Source organism: Anopheles coustani, chromosome 2 (assembly GCF_943734705.1).
Source record: "Anopheles coustani chromosome 2, idAnoCousDA_361_x.2, whole genome shotgun sequence".
In the NCBI taxonomy this organism is placed as follows: Eukaryota; Metazoa; Arthropoda; class Insecta; order Diptera; family Culicidae; genus Anopheles; species Anopheles coustani.
The window spans coordinates 31172486-31191308 of NC_071289.1; the positions used below are offsets into that span (position 1 = coordinate 31172486).

The following is an 18823-nucleotide window of genomic DNA, read 5'->3' on the forward strand; positions in this document are numbered from 1 at the left end:
CCCACGTTCCTGAAGGGTACTTTCGAGTCGCCCGAAAAGATCGTTACGATGGGGAGTTTATTTTGTAAATAAAAGTTGGATCATTTTTTTGAATACATCTACTAATTACATTTCTTAGTGAGTATTGTAATTTATTTGGTCAATGAAATTATTCATCAAACAGTACAAAAACAGTAAAGCATATTTAAAAACGAAGCCTCATTGAAGATTTGATTGAAAGTGGAAAATATCTATCCCATCTTTTTTTACCTTTAACAGTAGAGTAAAACAAGGTCTAACACTCAACAATTCACAATCAACAACTGACGCGTGGTCAATTCGCCGTTCAGCCAGAGGTAAACGCGTTTAATATGCTATTTTGTAAACGATCCATTCTATTGTAAATATTTGCTTGCACGGAACCATTATATTTTATTGTAGTCTGGCGTTGAGGCTTAAGAGGAATTATTGCATAAAGACCCAATTACTATCTCATATTTAGCTCTCATTGCAACCGATAGATGTTTTTAGATTCCAAGAAATTCTTCTATATCGTGATCCCGCGTTATATAATTATCGTGATTTAGGCAAAGTGTGATCATTGCATTGATTATTCAAAACGGCAAAACAAAAAATTGTCCTAATGTTTAAAGATCCTATTTTGTTGTTGTCCTATTCTTGTTGTTTTTCTTTTAAGCCTCTATAACTACACGGCACTCGATCATTTGGTAGTTAATAAATTCGAAATACCATTTTTTCACACGGGTCTATTATTGCCGTTTTTCCATATTTTACCCGCAATTATTATTACAATAGCTTCCTTATACGCAATCCTTATCACCAGCAATAATTTATTCTGCCGATCTACTAGAAATTTAAATTGAATAAAACAAAAAAAACACTGGCGCCTCCATCCATCGTATCATAAAACACGTGAAAAACGGAAGCATTTCCCCAATCTCATTTTCACGTCATCGCGTAATTCCGTAACGACCGGACACCAGTAACGCTCAAATCGATGGCGTAGTGGAAAGGGCTGAAGATCCGGCAGGCATAGCGGCAGCGTCCTCTAGACTGCGCCCCGTTTGCTTTTCGTTCATGAACTCGTGCTGATTCGTTTGCTCGTACCGGTTCTCGATGTCGATCTGTTGCAGCAGTGCGGCTTGAGATTCCCGAGCCCCGACCAGAAATACACTTTCCTGCCAAACGGAAACGGATAATGCGATGATTAATTATAATTAAATATGAAAATTGATACAAATAAATGGTGCATTCGAAAACAGGTATATAATATTTGCTTTCTTTTTAAATAAATTTGTACTACCGTCTATTACCCATCTAAATTATTTGAAAATTAATTTTGTAGGATTTTTTGGAATATCTGCCACAAAATTGATAACGTTAAACATAACATCAACTTGTACACTGTGAAATTGAACGATTGTCCTCGTCAACTAAAACCTGCACTACATTCAAAAATATGAAAAGCATTTCATCATTCTTACAATGAAAATAGTAATCCTAGTGTTTTAGACACACTCCCAGGTGAAGAATATAACAAACACCGCACGTTGTTGGAACAGAACTAGAAACAGACATTGCGATCTGATAGGAAACGTTGCACAATGATAAGGACGATTCACTAGCGCACTAGACAATTCACGTAATATCCACAAACCGATGAAACAGAACACATCCCACAACAATAGCGCGCATAGGATACAGAACATATGGGGGTGGTCTCGGGGGTGAGGGGTATTTCGGGCTGGTATTTTTGTTTGTTGACAAATTTATCTAACACATTTCACGGTGTGAATTTTTACGTCTAGTAAATTCCCCTTGATCGGGCTGTTGCTCAACAGCAGCACCGTTGTCATCACCATTAACATTACTACCCTCCTCCACCTGGAATGACATTGCGTTAGGAGAGAGAGAAAAAAGAAGAAAAGTACATGTACACGCAGGACAATTACCCAAAACAATACCCACAAATGCTTTCACACAAGCACACACGCACACACATTGATGGAAACGAAACCAATGGGCTGGGTTCGGCCGGTTTGTTGCGGTGATGAAAAGCTCGAACATGATGAAGATAGAGCAGCATCAGGCGGTACGGATATACAGCGAATGAAAGGACCAAGAAATCAAATGTCCAAACGCGTGAAAAAGATTATAAACCATAAGCAGACGGAGTAGTAGTGTAGACTTGATCAAACAAAACACAAGCGTTGTGTGATCGGTGACGGAGAACAGGCTCGGCGCAAGGCAGTTCATACGATTGAACAGAAATGAAAACCATAGAATGAAAATCTGGGTGACATTGCGTTGTAGTATTCAATGGCAAGAATTGGCATTTCAAATGGTCTGTGTGATATGTGTCTTCGAAATTATTTACAACAAGATGTGAGATAATAATCATGAAGCAATCATGAAATAAATCAATAATGAATAATAATAATGTTTTTAACATAAAAACGGAAAACGGAGAGTGTAAAATTCCATCTTTTTTGGAAGAATAAAATAAATGAATTTGAATTAAATTTTCACGTTTAACAAAACAAATATCAAAACAAAAACACGGATAACATTTAACAGAATAAAGAATGCGCTCATTGAAAGGAAAGCATCAAAATGAGTTGATCGAATTCTAGCGGTGCATCCAGAAAAATTAGCTTGGTTGCATATGGAATGCTCACTCCCGCACTTACCTTCACCGCCTTGTCTGAATAAATGTCCATTTTATCGTAGATGATGGCGTGGATGCCCAGGCTTTTTAAATGCTTGATCGTGTCCTTGCAGTTATTGTCGTCACCCCAGCAGAAGATGATCAGACCCTTCTCCGTGGCCAGATTTACCTATTGGAATGGACGATTGCAATCTTTAAGACACCAACTCTGTGCTCGGGGAATAGTTTTTACTCACTTGAGTCTGATCCCGCAACAAATCCTCCGTATGCGCCACAATTCCGAGTAGCTCCGTGGCGCACGCATTCCTGACCGCCATCTCGATCGAGTTGCAGCGTGGATCGTGGTAGCTCGGGTACCGGCTGGTAACGCCGAGCGTGAGGAACATCACCGGGTAGAGGTTTTGCTTCAGGCGCAGCATCGTACAGATGTCCGCATCGAAGCACGAGAACACGATCCGCCGATCGGCGGCGTGCTCCAACACAACGCGTAGTATGCAGTCGACGTACAGGTTCGAATCGAACGTCAGCTCCGATTCCATCCGACCGTTCTTCAGCTTCTGCGACCACTTGACCTCGATGTTGAAGCCACAGTGCGGATCGATCTGGTTGAGTGCCTCCACCAACTGTGGAAATGGTTGGTGTTCAACGAGGTCATCGTCGAAGAATCTAGCCTCCCGGTTTCGACCCTCTACGACATGGTAAACCTGTAGTCAAGCGGGGGATATTCAAGAATGTTACATTCGGCCATGCAAGGTCCTAATTGTTGTATGAATTTCTGGATGATTGCTTTCGTTTTGAAAAACCGGGCCAAAAAATTGACCAAATTCTCATTACAATTACTGACGGTGTAAAGAGGACAAACGATGCCACATTTACCTTTAGGGTCCTGAGTTGCTCGAGGGTTAGTTCGCGCATCGGCAGCTCCAGCATGTCGTTCGTCTCGAACGTGGTTTTTCGCTTCAGCGAAACGTAGATGTCGAAATCATGGTAGATCACCGGAACCAGATCCTTGCTCAGCTGCACATCGAACTCCACCATGTCTGCCCCGTGTGCGACCGCTTTCTTCAGCGACGCGATCGTATTCTCGCGGATCACGTTACCATCGCTCGCCTTGAAGCTCGTGCCGGACCCACGGTGGCCTACGTCCAGCCCCGTCCAGCGCTTGTTCCAGTAGCGTATGTAGGACCGCTCCAAAGTGCATCGGGTGGGCAGGAGCGGCGTTACCTTCAGGTACTCAATGCGCATCATACCGAGCGGTCGGTGCTTGCTAGCGCACGTCACCGGCAGCTCCAGGATGCCCTCGGACTTTTTCAGAAAGTTTGGTAGAATGTAATGGTAGCCGAGATGGTACGGTGGTTCGTCTTCCTTCGAGCGAGAGCTGTAGGTGTACAGATCGACCAGGTAGGCCACGTTCTCCGGTTCGGCAACAGTGACGTTGAAGAAGAGAAAATCATCCTTGTAGTAAGCGCATCCGAACTGCGACTGCTGTTCGTACGTCGAGTTCGGGTTGTGCAACGAAGCAACCTCGATGAAGGAGTAGGCCGTGCTCGACTCGATGCCATTCTCGCGCGTGTCATTCGAGAGCGACTCTTCAAGCAGCGTTGACAGGTTTTGGGATTCCGCATTGATGCGTAAGTTCATCGGTGTAATCTGAAGCGAAGAAAAGAAGTATGAATCATCTCATCCTGGGGAAAATGGGAGCTTTTTTATGTACCTTCACATACAACAGCCGGTTCTTGACGCGCTCTTTCAGCATAAAAGGATTGTCGAAGAACTTAAACTGGAAGATTGTTTCGCTCGTCAGCCAACCCTTGTCCAATTTGATATTTCCATCGATGTCACCCAGCGTATCGATCTTTGGCTGCTGCTGCTGCTGCTGGGTGCTAAGAGTTTCCTCTTCGTCCAAGCACACCGGAACCTGCCGGGGCACGATATGCGTCTCGAAACGACGTACGTGCACATTTTCGCTGCTTGGATCGACTGAGCAGATCAGGTAACGATACTTTACAGACACATCACGAGGAAGTTCCGATACTAAGCACCATATGTTGTTGTCACCTTCTGCAATGCAATATAGGGAAAAGAATAGTTTATTGGAATGGTTAAACCAACGTGCAAAACATCAGGATTCACGGAACAATTGATTGCACATGAGATTAGCGTAATCACGGTGAGGTTATCAATAAACGAAAATATTTAGCAAAACTTAGATGTGACCATATCACGTGAACAAACTGAAGGAAGTTTGTGAGGCATTAGTTCGCTTGCCAAGTAATGGAGTGGTTCATCTATTTTCTACTAGTCTCAACGCTGCTGGTCGGTTCCAGTGATTCGCTAAAAATTGGCGATTCTTGCCACACACCAAACGGAAAAACTGGAACATGCGAGTCGATTGAAAATTGCTCTTACGCGATAAAAAAGTTCGAATATTCCACCAACATGTCCGAAAATGATGTGAAATATTTGGAATCGTTGAGATGTGGAGAAATATACACTCCATTGGCAAGTTAAACTTTAGTTCGTTCTTTGACTGCAAATCACGGTTTTTTTTCAAACATTAACTAACATTCGTTTTTAATTTCCGTGCTCAGATTTGTTGCCCAAAGTTCGGAAATAGTGCGACATGTGGTGCACCGAAACTGGCTCTACGTATCTACCGTGGCGAGGAAACGCAGCGAGGCGAACACCCGTGGGCTGCCCTTCTGATTTACGGGTTCGGCAGGAATCGAACAGCACCGCTTTGCGGGGGAACACTCGTTGGCGAGCGATACGTGATAACGGCTGCTCACTGTGCTACAGAACAGAGGAATAGAAAGCTGTAAGCATTATAGTGAGTCGTGTTGTTAATATTTAAACATAAAAGCTGTTACATTGTTCTGCTTCAGGCTTTACGTTCGATTCAACGAGTTTGACACGAAAAGCAAATCCAATTGTACCACTGACGGAGATGAGAATATTTGTCGTTATGATTACGAGGTAGAATCGGTCACATCGCACCCGGAGTACATCACAGGTGCTTTGGCCCACCATCAACACGACATAGCTTTTCTTAAGCTTGCCAAGGACGTATCGTTCAACGATTACGTTCGACCCATCTGCCTCCCATTCGAGACGGAAATACAGAAGCTTCCCATCGTGAAGGAATACTTTACTGTAACCGGTTGGGGCGAGACGGAATCGAGTAAGAGTTATTTGAATCTATCACCTTAATGCACATGCACTTATTAGCTACATTTGATTTATTTCTAGAATCCCTAAGTACAGTACAGCTGCATGTGGAGCTACGCGGTCTGAATATTGACACTTGCAACTCGGCCTATCAGCCTTCCGGCATTACCGTGACGGACAACCAGCTATGCGTCGGTGGTCTAAATAGTTCGGATTCATGCCGAGGCGATGCTGGCGGGCCCCTTATGAGACAAGTTCGGGGGGTTTGGTATCTGGTTGGAGTTGTCAGCTTTGGAGCATGGAAATGTGGTACAGCAGATGTGCCCGGCGTGTACACCAACGTTGTACGATATTTGGACTGGATTGAAAAAGTGATGTTTGTGGAGCATTATTGGTGATTTTTATAAACTTACGCAATACAATACACAATAACACCGAGTGTGCTTATTTCCAACTACCCAAAAACAAAAACACATATTTTTAATCTCTTAAACTCGACTATAAAACAATCACGAAAAATGGCTTGGACCTGCAGCAGGGTTTTTACGATTGCGCACGATCTTTCTGCAAATTTGCACATCCCTGTTTCACCGTTGATTGATGCTTTCCATGGTGCACACGAAGACACTTCAGCGCACATTTTATAAATATTATTGCCACAATCACATTATTCCCCGCACTTTCAGTGCGGCGTAACGAGTTAAATCGAATCAACTTGCCTACATACATTTCAATCGACCATTTGAGCGGCTCGGGCAGGGTGACCAATTGGAGAGTTTAGCGGAAAAAATCACTGACTTTTTGCTGACCGATAAGGTTTGATGCTGCTCTTACACACCCATGCATAGTCCACGACCTCTCTATAAACCGTAAGCATGCTTGAGGCAAACTGATATTTTACAATGTGTTTTGTTTTTGCATTCACAATTTTCGCAATTTTTCGTCTTGCACTAGTTGGATTATCCAAAAAATGTTTCCCAAGCGGCTTAGTTTTTGCAAGCAAAGGCAAACATATTGCGGTGCTCATAAATAAAGCATCGTGGCACGTGCCATAAAATTAGTAGAGAAAATTATCCGCGTCAGTCAACACAGCAATAAATATGAAAAAGCAGGATTCATTGTCAGTTAAACAATCCACATCCTCTTTTGCCCCAGTTCTGGAATTGGGTCAAAACTGGACAATCACCATCGCTTCCTGTCTGTCGGTAATCAAGGATGAACTGCTCATTATGCAGGACCCATGTGCGACCCATTGCACTACATTATTCTATTTAACAGACCAGACGGACTGCGATGACACACGGCAAACCGATGGTAGCGACCAGAATCAACAATATCCGCCAAGGTACTGCACGTTTCGGGGGTATCAGCAACAGCCGTGGTTCAATGTCATGGTGCGCGTGGCCGACACCAAACCGGTACAACAATCACCTACTATCCCCGCCCGTCAATCGAGGTCAAACACCCCAGCGAAATTGAGCGCGTGGGTTGCCGGAACTGACACACCGGCTGAGTACGGGTCAGCCAGAAACCTGATCTTATGGAACGGGTATATACCATTCACTGCCGAGTGGCAAATGTCCTGAAATGGGTAACTTTCAAAAATCTAAATCAACGATCAGCAGTTTTGGATGGGTGTTAATTGTGTTAATTAATTCAATCGATAAGCTGATCATCATGATAGTGGCACATTGCTGTCATATTAATAAACTCCTCCAAAAACCAGTTTCTTCAGCGTGCGAAATTCTAAGTTGCGCGAGTAGCGGCAATACTCATCGTTAGCAAACGGGGAAAAATAAAGCCCCCAAAAATCACATAAATATTGTCTAGAACTTGCAGCGGATCCAAGCTGTTTTTCGTTCCGGTTTCCAGTTGTCCCTAAGCGGTTCAAAAAGACATCTTAGACATGGTAAGTGACGTGATGTAAAAAAAAATACAACACCGCGCCGTTTAATCTTTGGGAAATCCCTCCCCAAGGTTGCCCCACCAACACAGCTTTCGGACGCGATCGCGCCTTCACAACTCACTGTTTACGATCCTTCCTTGAGCAAGTCTTGGTACAACAACGCCATCCGTTTCGGGGGGAAAACACAGACTCCGTCCTGATCTTTCAGTCTCGCATGCCACGGCTGATGAGATGCGTGTTGGTCAGATTGCTGCATTCTGCGAACGATCGCGGTATAAATTATCACCAAGCCAGTAGAAAAAACACAAACACCACACCAAAACTGGAAGATTGTGACGATCCCCGTTTCTGACCGCAACAGTAGGCGTATAATCGTTCAGTGTTGACTTTCGCCTGTTCGCGTTGAGCCACCAGAGGAAGCTCCTGCATCAAATCGCAAGGTTCAGAATGTGGCGGTTCTTTTGTTTCGCGTTTTTCGTGTCCTCACTAGTAGTGGAAAGTGCAATCGAAGGTCTTAACAATGGTGATGTTTGCCAAACGGCCAACGGAACCTTTGGAACATGTGTACCGGTGAAAAACTGTTCTTACGTGCACAAGTTTTCCGTACGAAAAGACTTTTCGTACCACGACTCGGAATACTTGGACACGCTGAGGTGTGGTGAAATGAAAGTTCCTGGGCGAAAACGACCTCTTCCATTGGTAGGCATAATTAACATTGTTCTTGCTAGGTCAAGGCAAGCGATAACCTTTTTTTTACGTCAGTAGTGCAAATTTCAAAGTGTTGAACGGGGTTTAAAACTAACTGTTCCTAATTTTCTTGCCAGATTTGTTGTCCGAAGTTTGAAAATTTTCATTGCAAACATGATTTCTCGGATCGAATCCATCTCGGTGAGGTTACACAGCGAGGGGAATTTCCGTGGGCCGCCCTGCTATTCTATGACGTCGGAAGGAACCGCACGGTGCCCAAATGTGGCGGAACACTTATCAGCGAACGATACGTGATAACTGCGGCGCACTGTACCGTAGACCGGCCGAACTGGAAGCTGTGAGTATGAAACAATCTAGATTATTTGGTGAAAAGTTCAACATAATAATCGCACGATTTAATGATTTCAGTCTTTACGCCCGATTCAACGAGTTCAACACCAGTAGCAAAGAGAATTGTACCTACATTGAGGACGAGGAAATCTGTCGGTACGACTACGCTGTTTCAGATATCATACCACATCCGGACTACGATAAGAATCAGAATTCTCGTCCGAACGACATCTGCATCCTACAGCTTGCCGAAAAGGTTTCGTTTAATAGCTTCGTGAGGCCAATCTGCTTACCACTCGAGACGGAAATACAGCAACTTCCGATTGTGGACCACAACTTAACCGTTACTGGTTGGGGGGAAACGGAAACAGGTTCGTGAGTTTACGGTTTAAAAACGAAATTGGTCAACATAGTAAAGCCATTATATATTCACATTTGCTTCTTTCAGCAATTCGAAGTGAACTTCAGCTACATGTAAGACTGCCCGGACTGAACAATACGGCGTGTAACTCGGTTTATAAAGTGGCCAATGTGACGCTGACGGAGAAGCAGCTTTGCGTCGGTGGGCTAAATGGTACCGACTCCTGCCGCGGTGATTCCGGTGGACCGCTTATGCGGGAGGTTTCGGAAATCTGGTACCTGGTAGGAGTGGTCAGCTTTGGTGCCCGCGTTTGCGGCACGAAAGATCTCCCGGGCGTGTATACCAATGTGGACAAATATTTGGACTGGATAGAAAATCATACTTTCGTGGAGCATTACTGGTGATTTACTAACGAAACCTTCATCAGCTAAGCCATAGTCTGTGTTTAACTCAACTTCTTTTCGTTTACTATCACCGAAACACGTGTAATTAAGCTAAGCTTGTTCAGATTATTTGTAAGTCGAAAAATTAAATCAACTTTTAAAAAAGGATGACCACAATTTGTTTTCTATAAAATCGCTTCAGTAGTCCACAGTATCCCCTGTCCCCACCCCGGTATACGCTCCTTACCGTTTTCCCGATGAAGTTGCACACACTGCTGCGGATCCCAGCTGCCGAGTGTTTCGCAACTGCCACTGATGGCAACGGTTTCATCCTTGAGCAGATCGTACGTGACCAGGACGCGAAAAGTGTGCCGGCGATCGCCAGCTTGTTTTGGTTGCTTCTGCTTCTTTCCCGTCGGATCCTGCTGCTTAGCGTGGGACGACGACGAAGAAGGTGAATCTTTGGCCTCACCATTTTCCTCTAAAAACCACCAACGTTGCATTCTGTGCTCTGGAGATGAGACAAATCGAAAGGATTCAATTGCACACATTATAAATAACCGAACAAACGATATAATGGCACTTGATGGGAATATCGTTAATTATGTGACAAATTGTTAGGTACCTCTACTTATATTTCCATACTTCTGGTTTATACACACTTGAGAAAATGGCTGATATTTTAGGATAAATATACTAGTACTTGTAACTAGCGGATTTTTGCCACATTAGAACTGTATCCAAATAACCTAATCAACCTTTTAGATCCAATTTTATTACAAAACAAAATAAACAATAATGTGAAATACACAATACGCCGTTGTGAATTAGCAAAAAAAAAGTAATTTTTCTCCAAATCTTAAACTGGATAGAACTATTTTCCTTGGCAATTACAAAACAATTTACATAATGTTTACAATTATTTGAAATACAATGCTCAAAAAGCAATAGCTTAGAAAAAATGTTTTTTTAATGTTCAAACACTTTGGAAATGAGAAGCTTGAATAAATTGCCTGCTTCGACATGAATTAGCTGTGGCAAACCCTGGTACACTTGCTCTATTGGGGAGACAAAACGGAACATCTTATTCGAGGGAAGAATTCAACTAGTCGATCACGAGAAAGCTTATCGTGGCAACAATTTAATGCGCTGTAGACGGACACACCAGCTCGGGCAATGACCCCGTGATACAGGTGATCACTATCGTGCTGACGTTAGATGACGGGATAAATTTTGAAATATTAAAATGTCTGCTTCCGGGAGTCGTTGTTTGCCAAACAAATGAATGCCCCAACTTTTTTAATCTTCTTCCCATGAGAGATATGAGCGTCTTGGAGACAGCTCATATACCTCAAGTAGAAGTAACAATAATATTGATAGCTTGTCGGCAGGTGGGCACCGATCACGTGCGCTTACTTATCAGCGTAGACAACTATAATTGCTCGTCCAAAGGGCATTCCTCTAGATGCGTTGATAACAAACAAGTGGCGCAAGAATTCCTTAGGCGCTGGATGGTGGCTTTCGTGCAACCATATCCCAAGGGCAAGGTGGCGCGATATGTGCAGATTGTTTGAACGGTGCCAGTTAAATACAATCAATAAGCAATTACAACGGGGCTAGCTTATTCGTGTTCGTTCAAATAGCGAGCAAGATAAGCTCGGGAAGGCTCGGAAGACAATCACCAGATATTGAAAGACTTGACCGATAGGATTGCCTCTTCCGTACCGAGTAGAATGGGCAAAATATACGTTCCCCGTCATGCTATGATTTCCTTTTTCTCTTGTCACGAAGCAAGGAGCAGCTAAAAATATCATACACTATGCACCATAACAGCAACCGAAAGTTCAATCTCTTGGCAGGTCTAAATGGTTGCATTTGTTTCGCTGTTTTTACCCTCTGTTTCTCATACCCACAGTAGACAGGAAATGCATCGGGCGCACGACGAACGGACGCGGATCAGCATCGTGTGCCAGCGTTGGCGCGTGAAAGGTAAACAGTCTATCCCGACACGTGTCACGTGATGGGGCTTGGTAGTAGTAGACCATTGGGGGAGGTATGGAGCAGGTTGGAGCTCGAACCATGACACACCGTGAATGTGCATCAAAACATTAACGCACAAACGCGAGAATGACTCGCTTTATTTTGCTTTTGATCACCGTTTTCTTGTTCAAACTCTGCTCTGAAGTTCTAATTTTGCGTTTTGCTCGTTTGAAAACAAGTTTCCAATCCACTGAAGGACATTCCGTCACGTTTCTGTGTTTCATTGCCACCAACTAACGAACAGTTTTGGCCACGTATTTCTGGAAAGGTGGTTTTTTGATGCGATTCACAGTCTTGACGACCTTCGAAGAGGAAGCAGTAGGCCATGCATTTGTGGTGGTTACGAAATTAGCGCTTCCGAACGGGGTTGCCATTAGAGTTTATGAAGTTTTTGTTGAGTTTGTTCTCCACGACTCTTGGCAGTCGTTGGCTATTGTTGTGACCTATGATCGATAGATAGACGCTTGGTTTCGCGTAGCAACCATAATTTAAAGGATCATTTGCATGAAACTGGTGAAAATTGCCACACAAAACATACACACATATACGGGCATGCATACTTACCTTTGGGGAAGGTTTCTTCAGCGATATGGAAAACGTTTATAGATAATCTTTTGTTTATTGTAACGTGGCTGTTGCGCTCGGGTTTGCAGACGACACAAACGGTCAGAAAGTATGTTTACGATAGAAACCACAACGCGGTACCTCTTGTTTCTTTGTGCTGTGTGCTCAACTTTGACGGAAAAGAAAAAGAATTTCGCGAGTGAAACCGTTGGTCTAGGGTTTGTTTTTCATCTGCTGCGAAAATAGTAAACAGCACACTTCGATGACGACGATTTTCTACGGCAGAAAGGAATCAGCTAGCAGTTGTTCACCATACTGATGTGAAACTAATGTTGTAATCAGTGAGCACAGTTACACTTGAGGATATTGGGGACCCCTTTTCCAATACACGCACTGCCCCAGCGATGTGACGTGTTTGTAACGAACGTGAAAAAATCAGCACATCTCGGACAGAGCTCTCGGTGTACGTTGTGCAAGGCTTAGCACAATTATCGGTGCCGTTTACCTTTACACACAGCACCACACCCAGTAACGGCTAGAAAGGTTCAAGCCACGCACACTTTAGGGATACACCACTTTGGTGCCCAGAAATTGACTGGGACTTGCAGTGGAGCTCCGACTAAGTACGTCCACAACAAATGACTGCTATCATAGTACTGCTATCAAACCAATGGTCACACCTAAGTGGCAGGATCAGGTGTTTTCATTTCTTGCATTTTGACAAATCCATGTGACAATCACTGGTCCTGGCATTGTGTTTCAATTACTGTGGTAAAAATTCAAAAACATTATCTATTAATCCATATTAATCGATATTTCACTGCATTATACAAATTTGAAATTGTTAACAATTTATTTTCGCAACATAAAATGTTTTCCTCAGAGGTTTTCCTTGTATTATATTACTGTCACAATACTGTGTATGATTTCACCTACCGAACCCAGGTCTACTTTGGTTTTGGACCACAATGGACAGTCCAATCACATCATAAACAGTCTTGTCACGTAGTGTAAAAGGTTCGGTCGTATATTTCGATAGTTTTCCTCAAATGTGTTGAATGTTTTCCTCTCGTTTGGTGTTACGGTTTACGTTTAATTGTTGTCTATAATTTAAAAATCGATTGTCGGTGGAAGAATATGAATGTTTTACGCGTTTCTATCGACTGACGCCCATTCAACACCAGCTGTTTCCTCGCGATGCAAAGTGGTTCTTGGATGCGAAAAGAAAACAAAAAAGGAAACCCCTAATCGACGGTGGTATACTGTATGGAATGCAAATATCGCACTTCAATGCCATTTCCAGCGGATGCTTGCAGTAACAATCGGTACCACAAACCGCTCCGAAAAACGATGGTTGTATATATTTCGCAATATTCGCGATCGTCATCATTGCTTGCTGAGTGGGATTGAAGATTGTTCTTGAAGTAGTGGGACTTATCCTGAACGTGTATGCTTAATGTTACTGTGTTAAGTGAACCTCGGTATTCATAACAAAAGTTCAACCAACAAAGTTGCAGATTTCCCGGCTGTTCTCGAAGGTAGTTACGAGGGCAAAAATACTCGCCTCCTCCAATGTGGTTCGTTGTGCAGTGTTTGTGCAAAAGCGCTGAATGGTGAAGATTGAAAATTTAATTGGAGGCTGCGATTCCGTCCTCGAAGTTGTATATGCGCATAGTTAACGAAACACAACAGCGCTGTGTTCGCGACGCCGGGGTCATCGACGGTTGCACCTCTTGGTAGTGTTTTATGCGTGAGTCAGTCGGTGGTGTTTATGCTCGGTGAGCATCGTTTCCGGTGGCCGTCAAAGTGGAAATCGTATGGTGCCGTAAATTTCTCGCCCTCCCCCGGTCCACTGCTTCTTGGGGTGAATAATTTGTAGATCAAATATTTTCTCCGGCAAGCCAAAAGTGCACCTCTTTTAGGGCTATCCATCATCACTACGCGCGTGTCACGGCCTACTGGATCGGAGCATAAACAATTCATACGCCTTCCTCTGGTTCGGAGTTGGTTGCCGGAGACAAAGAAAACATAAAGAAAGCTACCGGACCTTCCTAACACCACCACGGCCAAGATGACGAACATGAGACCGCCGAGTAAAAACATACTGCTAAAAGTGGTCATTCTCGGTACGTATCCAGAACGGAATGTGGCCGACTGCGTGTCGCCGCCACTAATTGCATCATGGAGAGTGCATTGCTGTTTGTCGTTCTCCTAACTAAAATTCGTTCTCTTTTCCACACTCGGTGTCTCCACACAGGTGACGGCAATGTCGGGAAAAGCTGCCTCATGAATCGTTTCGTCTCAAACTATTTCGATGCAAACAGCTTTCACACGATCGGAGTCGAGTTTCTCAACAAAGACCTCCAGGTGGACCAGAAACGCTACACGCTGCAGGTGAGGGGGATCGGGAGGTGTGATGGCGCACCAACAAACCCCCGCGGGAGGTACCTTCCGGGGCACAGTCAGTTTTCGAACGGGGCCGAGGATGATAGAGGCGCACGGAAAGGAAGATAATTGAATAAACGCGACGCGAACCCGGGAAGTCACTTCGGGTGTGAGCAATGACCATAACATCGATGATGTGTGCCCACAACAACGGACGTACTCAAACATACACACACACTGCTGGTGGATGCTCGATGGAGAATTACATTCAGTACACAAACGGCACGGGAGTTAGAAACGTCCCGTCTACATAGGTGCTGTTCTGGGGATCGATGGAAGATGGTGGAGACGGCAGGGCATTGTTACTATTGCCCTCGGTTGGGTGGTTGGGTAGTGGGTGGGTTCCCTAGGGAAAGACACAGCTGTGCGTCCATGTGTTCCGTAGTTTGACGCTTTAAATAGAGCTATTAACAGATGTTTATTGCGGACTAACGTCATGTAAAATTTATTGCAAATCGTTCAACGGCAGACCAAGCTGCCTGTTTGCAATGTATGTATGGCTTTTTTCGATTCGTACATTTCACAACCCGCTAAATGCTTATTTTGTTCCTTGATATCTTATCTACACCCTACCATCAGTGCTCGCTAGTAGCTGAACAAATATTTCCTGCTTGGAGCCGTAGCATTTGCCACAACAAGTGTTTGGTGCGCTCGGAACAAGCAAATATTGTACGACGATCTCGGCTGAATAATTTAAAAAAGATTGACTGTGTTTTTGCAGTACTAAACCGAAATGGATTAGGCATTATTTGGATGAATAATATTTTTATAGTGCGTTTTTTACGCTCAGGAAGAGACGCGACTAGCAATAACATTTTATTGATCATCTCTGCTGTAGGCCAGGAAGCTAGAGTTTTTGTTTTCGTTCCTAAGCAATACGTGAGGGAAATGACAAGCACAGAGCATATGCTTGGTTTTATAGGAAAGAAGCATTTCACGCGGTCGTCTCGCTGGTAAGTGTGCGTGTGTAAGAGTCATTAAATGCAGTGTACTCCTTGGTTTTTAAACTGTTGTTTGATTGCTTCAATAATATATTCATGGTTCGCTAAGAGCTCGCCGTTGAATCGATGTTGCCTTAGAAATAAAGGAGAATAACGCTTAAAAAAGAGTCGAGTAAGCAAAGTTTTATAACAACCAATCCAAGGGTTCGAAAAAAGTTTAACAAAACATAAGATTTAAATTCAGATAAACTGTTTCCGGTCGCAGGCAGGTCAAAGCTCAGCCTACTGCACGAAATTGTCGGATACGAAGACGACGATGATGTAAACTATTCGTGCAAGTTTTACACCAATCGCAACGTTGCTGTGTATTGATTAGCATGCCATGCGACGACGACGCGAGGTTACGGCGTGGATACAGTAACGTTTTTCTTCCACGGGGGTAACAAAACAAGAAAAACCATGTGATTCAACGGATGTTTGACGAGGCGTGCGCGGATTTTGGATTTCTTTTTGGCAAATATCGGACGTTTGAAATACCCATTAGAAGCGTCAGAGCAAATAGAAACAGGTTACGAGGGTGTGGTATGGAGGAGAATGTTGTAAGTTATGTTGCAAAGAACCGCCATCGTCATGGCCTATTATGATTACTTACAAAGTTGGATGTGTTCGTGCATCCGGCATGAAGAACGGGAAGGATGAAATGTTGATGTCATTTTAACTATTGCCGTTTTACTACCTTTCAGATCTGGGATACGGCCGGTCAGGAGCGGTTTCGTGCGCTGCGAACACCTTTCTATCGCGGCACCGACATTTGTCTCCTCACGTACGCCGTCAACGATCGGCAAAGCTTCAAAGCGCTTGCTAGCTGGCGCGACGAATTCCTCCGATACTACGACGTCAACCCGGATCGCTTTCCGTTCGTCGTAGTCGGCACCAAGAACGACCTGCCGGCAGCGCAGCGTGAAGTGCCGGCCGAGGAGGTGGCTGAATGGTGCCAGGAGCACCACGTTGCTGCGTACATCGAAACGTCGGCCAAAACTTCCGAGAATGTAGCGACCGCGTTCGCGCTCGCCGTGCAGCAGTGGCAAAAGTTCGAGCGGACCACCGAGCGAGAACTGCGCGCCCAGAGCCAGGACACGATCGATCTGATGCAGAGCGTCAACCTGAACGCAAATAGGAACCGGTTCTGCTGTGCTGGTATCGGTGGCCGTCCCGCAGCTGGTCTGCAGGATGACGACGACTATCCGAACTGAGGGGCAACAGCGGAACCGGCAACGATGAAGGGACTTGGGGGAAGCAGAAATTCCCCACGGAGAGGGGAAGATTCCACTATGTGATAAGATATCCTCCAAGGGAGAGCCTCGAAAGAGAGGATCGCTAGGAAGCTAGACTCTTCCTCCGTACCGTTTAGGATAAGAACACAAAAGTTGGTTACACTATAAAAAAACAATAGCCTAACTCGCTTGGTAAAACTCGTTAGGGGTACATAACGGGAGGAGGTTTCAAGAGGGGAAAAACCTGGAAAAATAGTAGAAACATTAGTCGGCAAGAGAATAAGGGGAACTAGGGTTTTTATTGCAATTTTCCTCTGACATCAATCGACTCACTCTCGCTTATGGAAACAGATCAGACGCTGATGGCCACCCTTTTTTATACAGACTCCATCCCACATATTCTAGTTGCACTGGTTGGCATGCTGGGGGAGGTTTTTATTCACACCTCATTGCACATGCCAATGGGTGGTTCCAATGCTTCAGCCCAAGTACAAAAGTACTTTTGTATGAGCATCAGCAGAACAATCGAGTGGATTGTTCCTAATGGCGGAGTACAGACTGCTGGATTGATGGAATTGAACACGTTTCACTTTGTTGTTTTTAAAAGAGTTTTAGTTTACTTTCTTTTATGAAAGATATAGTAAAAGCAACATTTAGTCTGAATGTTTAACTGTACGGTGCTGTATTGCTTTTTAAAATATTATTGTATATTCTGTTTGTGAACAACTTTTTGATTGATGTTTGTATCCCATTGATTTGGTTGTGTTTTTAGACGAGAAGCGTCAATACAATGTTTTCCTCGTTATTTTGATGCAAATTTTTGGTACCTGATATAATTGCACTCTTTATTGTCGAGCTGTACGAGGCAATGGGTTATGACAATTTTCGTCGCGCAATCGGAAGACTGCTACTGTAGGCAATAAAATTGCGTTTTAGCGAGACCCCTCTTGAAAGTCGATTCGACGCCCGCATGTAGGCATGGGCGAAACATTGAGATTTTAACACATAACGTAGTAACATAGACCAATATGCCCCAACAAACGCACCCAACTTAACAATCCGACACCCCTACAACACATAGTATATGTTATTTTAGGCCACACACCATACACACCGTTGATTTGCTTTCAGCGACTGTTTCGTACGGACGCTTGTATTAGATTGGTACGTAATTTAGGTTGATTTATTTAATTTACCAGTAAGGCATTGCAGCGGTCTGTAAAAATAATTCTGCGTGTAACAAAACTAGCAACTAAGGTTCGCCAGCACCTTTGGCCATTAACTATGTTTTCGTTAGGATAATAGTGGTCGTTTCTATTATTTGTTTGTATTTTAAAACACCACCGTTTTCTAGCGCAACGCAATGCATCGACGACTTTCCGGTTGTGTGGAAGAGATTGTTTTTTTCCGGCTCGGTATTAGGTAGGACAACGAAGGATAAAGGGGTACACAGCATCTGTAGCTAGTTTCAGGATTTGTGCAACGGATTGGCTTAAGTCAACGATGGGGGAGATTATTGGGAAAGTGTGTTGCTAAAGCGATTGGGCTCTGGCCAGCCTTTTTTTTGCGATAGAAAAAAAAGACACGTGAGGTGCGGTGCGTACAGATGGTAGGGGTAACGGTGAGATGTAAGGCTATTTTTGTAAGCATATTAAAACACTGTGCGGAAACCTTCACTTCGGTAGATTCACTTGTATAATAAATCGTATAATGAAAGTAACAAAACAATGTTATGTATGTGTCTTGATTTCTGTTTAAAAAGTTGAAGTTTTATGCATGTGATATTTGTTTCATTTCGGGTTTCTTTCATAGCGGAATTAAAAGACAATATTTTAATCATTTTAACAAGTTCATTCGACTATAGATATATTTCTACTAACATTCGGTGAGGTGTGGTTGTTTCACTTAGAAGGAAGACGGACATTGGGATGTTTGGGGAGAAAAAACATACAAAAAATACATTTACACGTGACATTTCAAATTGTTCGTTCGGTTAATATCTTAAACATAAAAAAAAACAAATTCTCACGATCGA

General features: G+C 43.7%; 2 protein-coding genes across 3 annotated transcripts; one reads left to right on the forward strand and one right to left on the reverse strand.

Annotated features, from left to right (window-relative positions):
- Positions 1-116: 116 nt before the first annotated feature.
- On the reverse strand, positions 117-12770 carry LOC131267408 (glycerophosphocholine phosphodiesterase GPCPD1). 2 transcript variants are annotated; one of them, XM_058270281.1, is made up of 7 exons: positions 12634-12770; positions 9772-10035; positions 4383-4729; positions 3545-4318; positions 2905-3372; positions 2691-2837; positions 117-1178 (listed from the first exon to the last, which is right to left on the reverse strand). In XM_058270281.1, exons 2-7 carry the CDS (start codon positions 10025-10027, stop codon positions 990-992), a joined length of 2181 nt encoding a protein of 726 aa, XP_058126264.1. In that variant the 5' UTR covers positions 10028-10035; positions 12634-12770; the 3' UTR covers positions 117-989. The 2 variants fall into 2 exon arrangements, with proteins under 2 accessions (XP_058126264.1, XP_058126263.1); XM_058270280.1 differs by having other exon boundaries at positions 12129-12770.
- A 358-nt stretch (positions 12771-13128) lies between these two features.
- Positions 13129-18507, forward strand: LOC131267340 (ras-related protein Rab-9B). Its single transcript, XM_058270195.1, has 3 exons — positions 13129-14254; positions 14386-14522; positions 16258-18507. The coding sequence occupies exons 1-3, from the start codon at positions 14200-14202 to the stop codon at positions 16765-16767; spliced, it is 702 nt and encodes a 233-aa protein (XP_058126178.1). The 5' UTR covers positions 13129-14199; the 3' UTR covers positions 16768-18507.
- Positions 18508-18823: the final 316 nt, after the last annotated feature.

Coding starts and splice junctions, on each gene's coding strand:
- LOC131267340 (XM_058270195.1), top strand. CDS start 14,200: ATGACGAACATGAGACCGCCGAGTAAAAACATACTGCTAAAAGTGGTC. Junction 14,255..14,385: donor GCTAAAAGTGGTCATTCTCG/GTACGTATCCAG, acceptor GTCTCCACACAG/GTGACGGCAATGTCGGGAAA. Junction 14,523..16,257: donor AGAAACGCTACACGCTGCAG/GTGAGGGGGATC, acceptor ACTACCTTTCAG/ATCTGGGATACGGCCGGTCA.
- LOC131267408 (XM_058270281.1), bottom strand. CDS start 10,027: ATGCAACGTTGGTGGTTTTTAGAGGAAAATGGTGAGGCCAAAGATTCA. Junction 3,373..3,544: donor AGCAACTCAGGACCCTAAAG/GTAAATGTGGCA, acceptor GCTTGACTACAG/GTTTACCATGTCGTAGAGGG. Junction 1,179..2,690: donor ATTCAGACAAGGCGGTGAAG/GTAAGTGCGGGA, acceptor TCCGTTTGGCAG/GAAAGTGTATTTCTGGTCGG.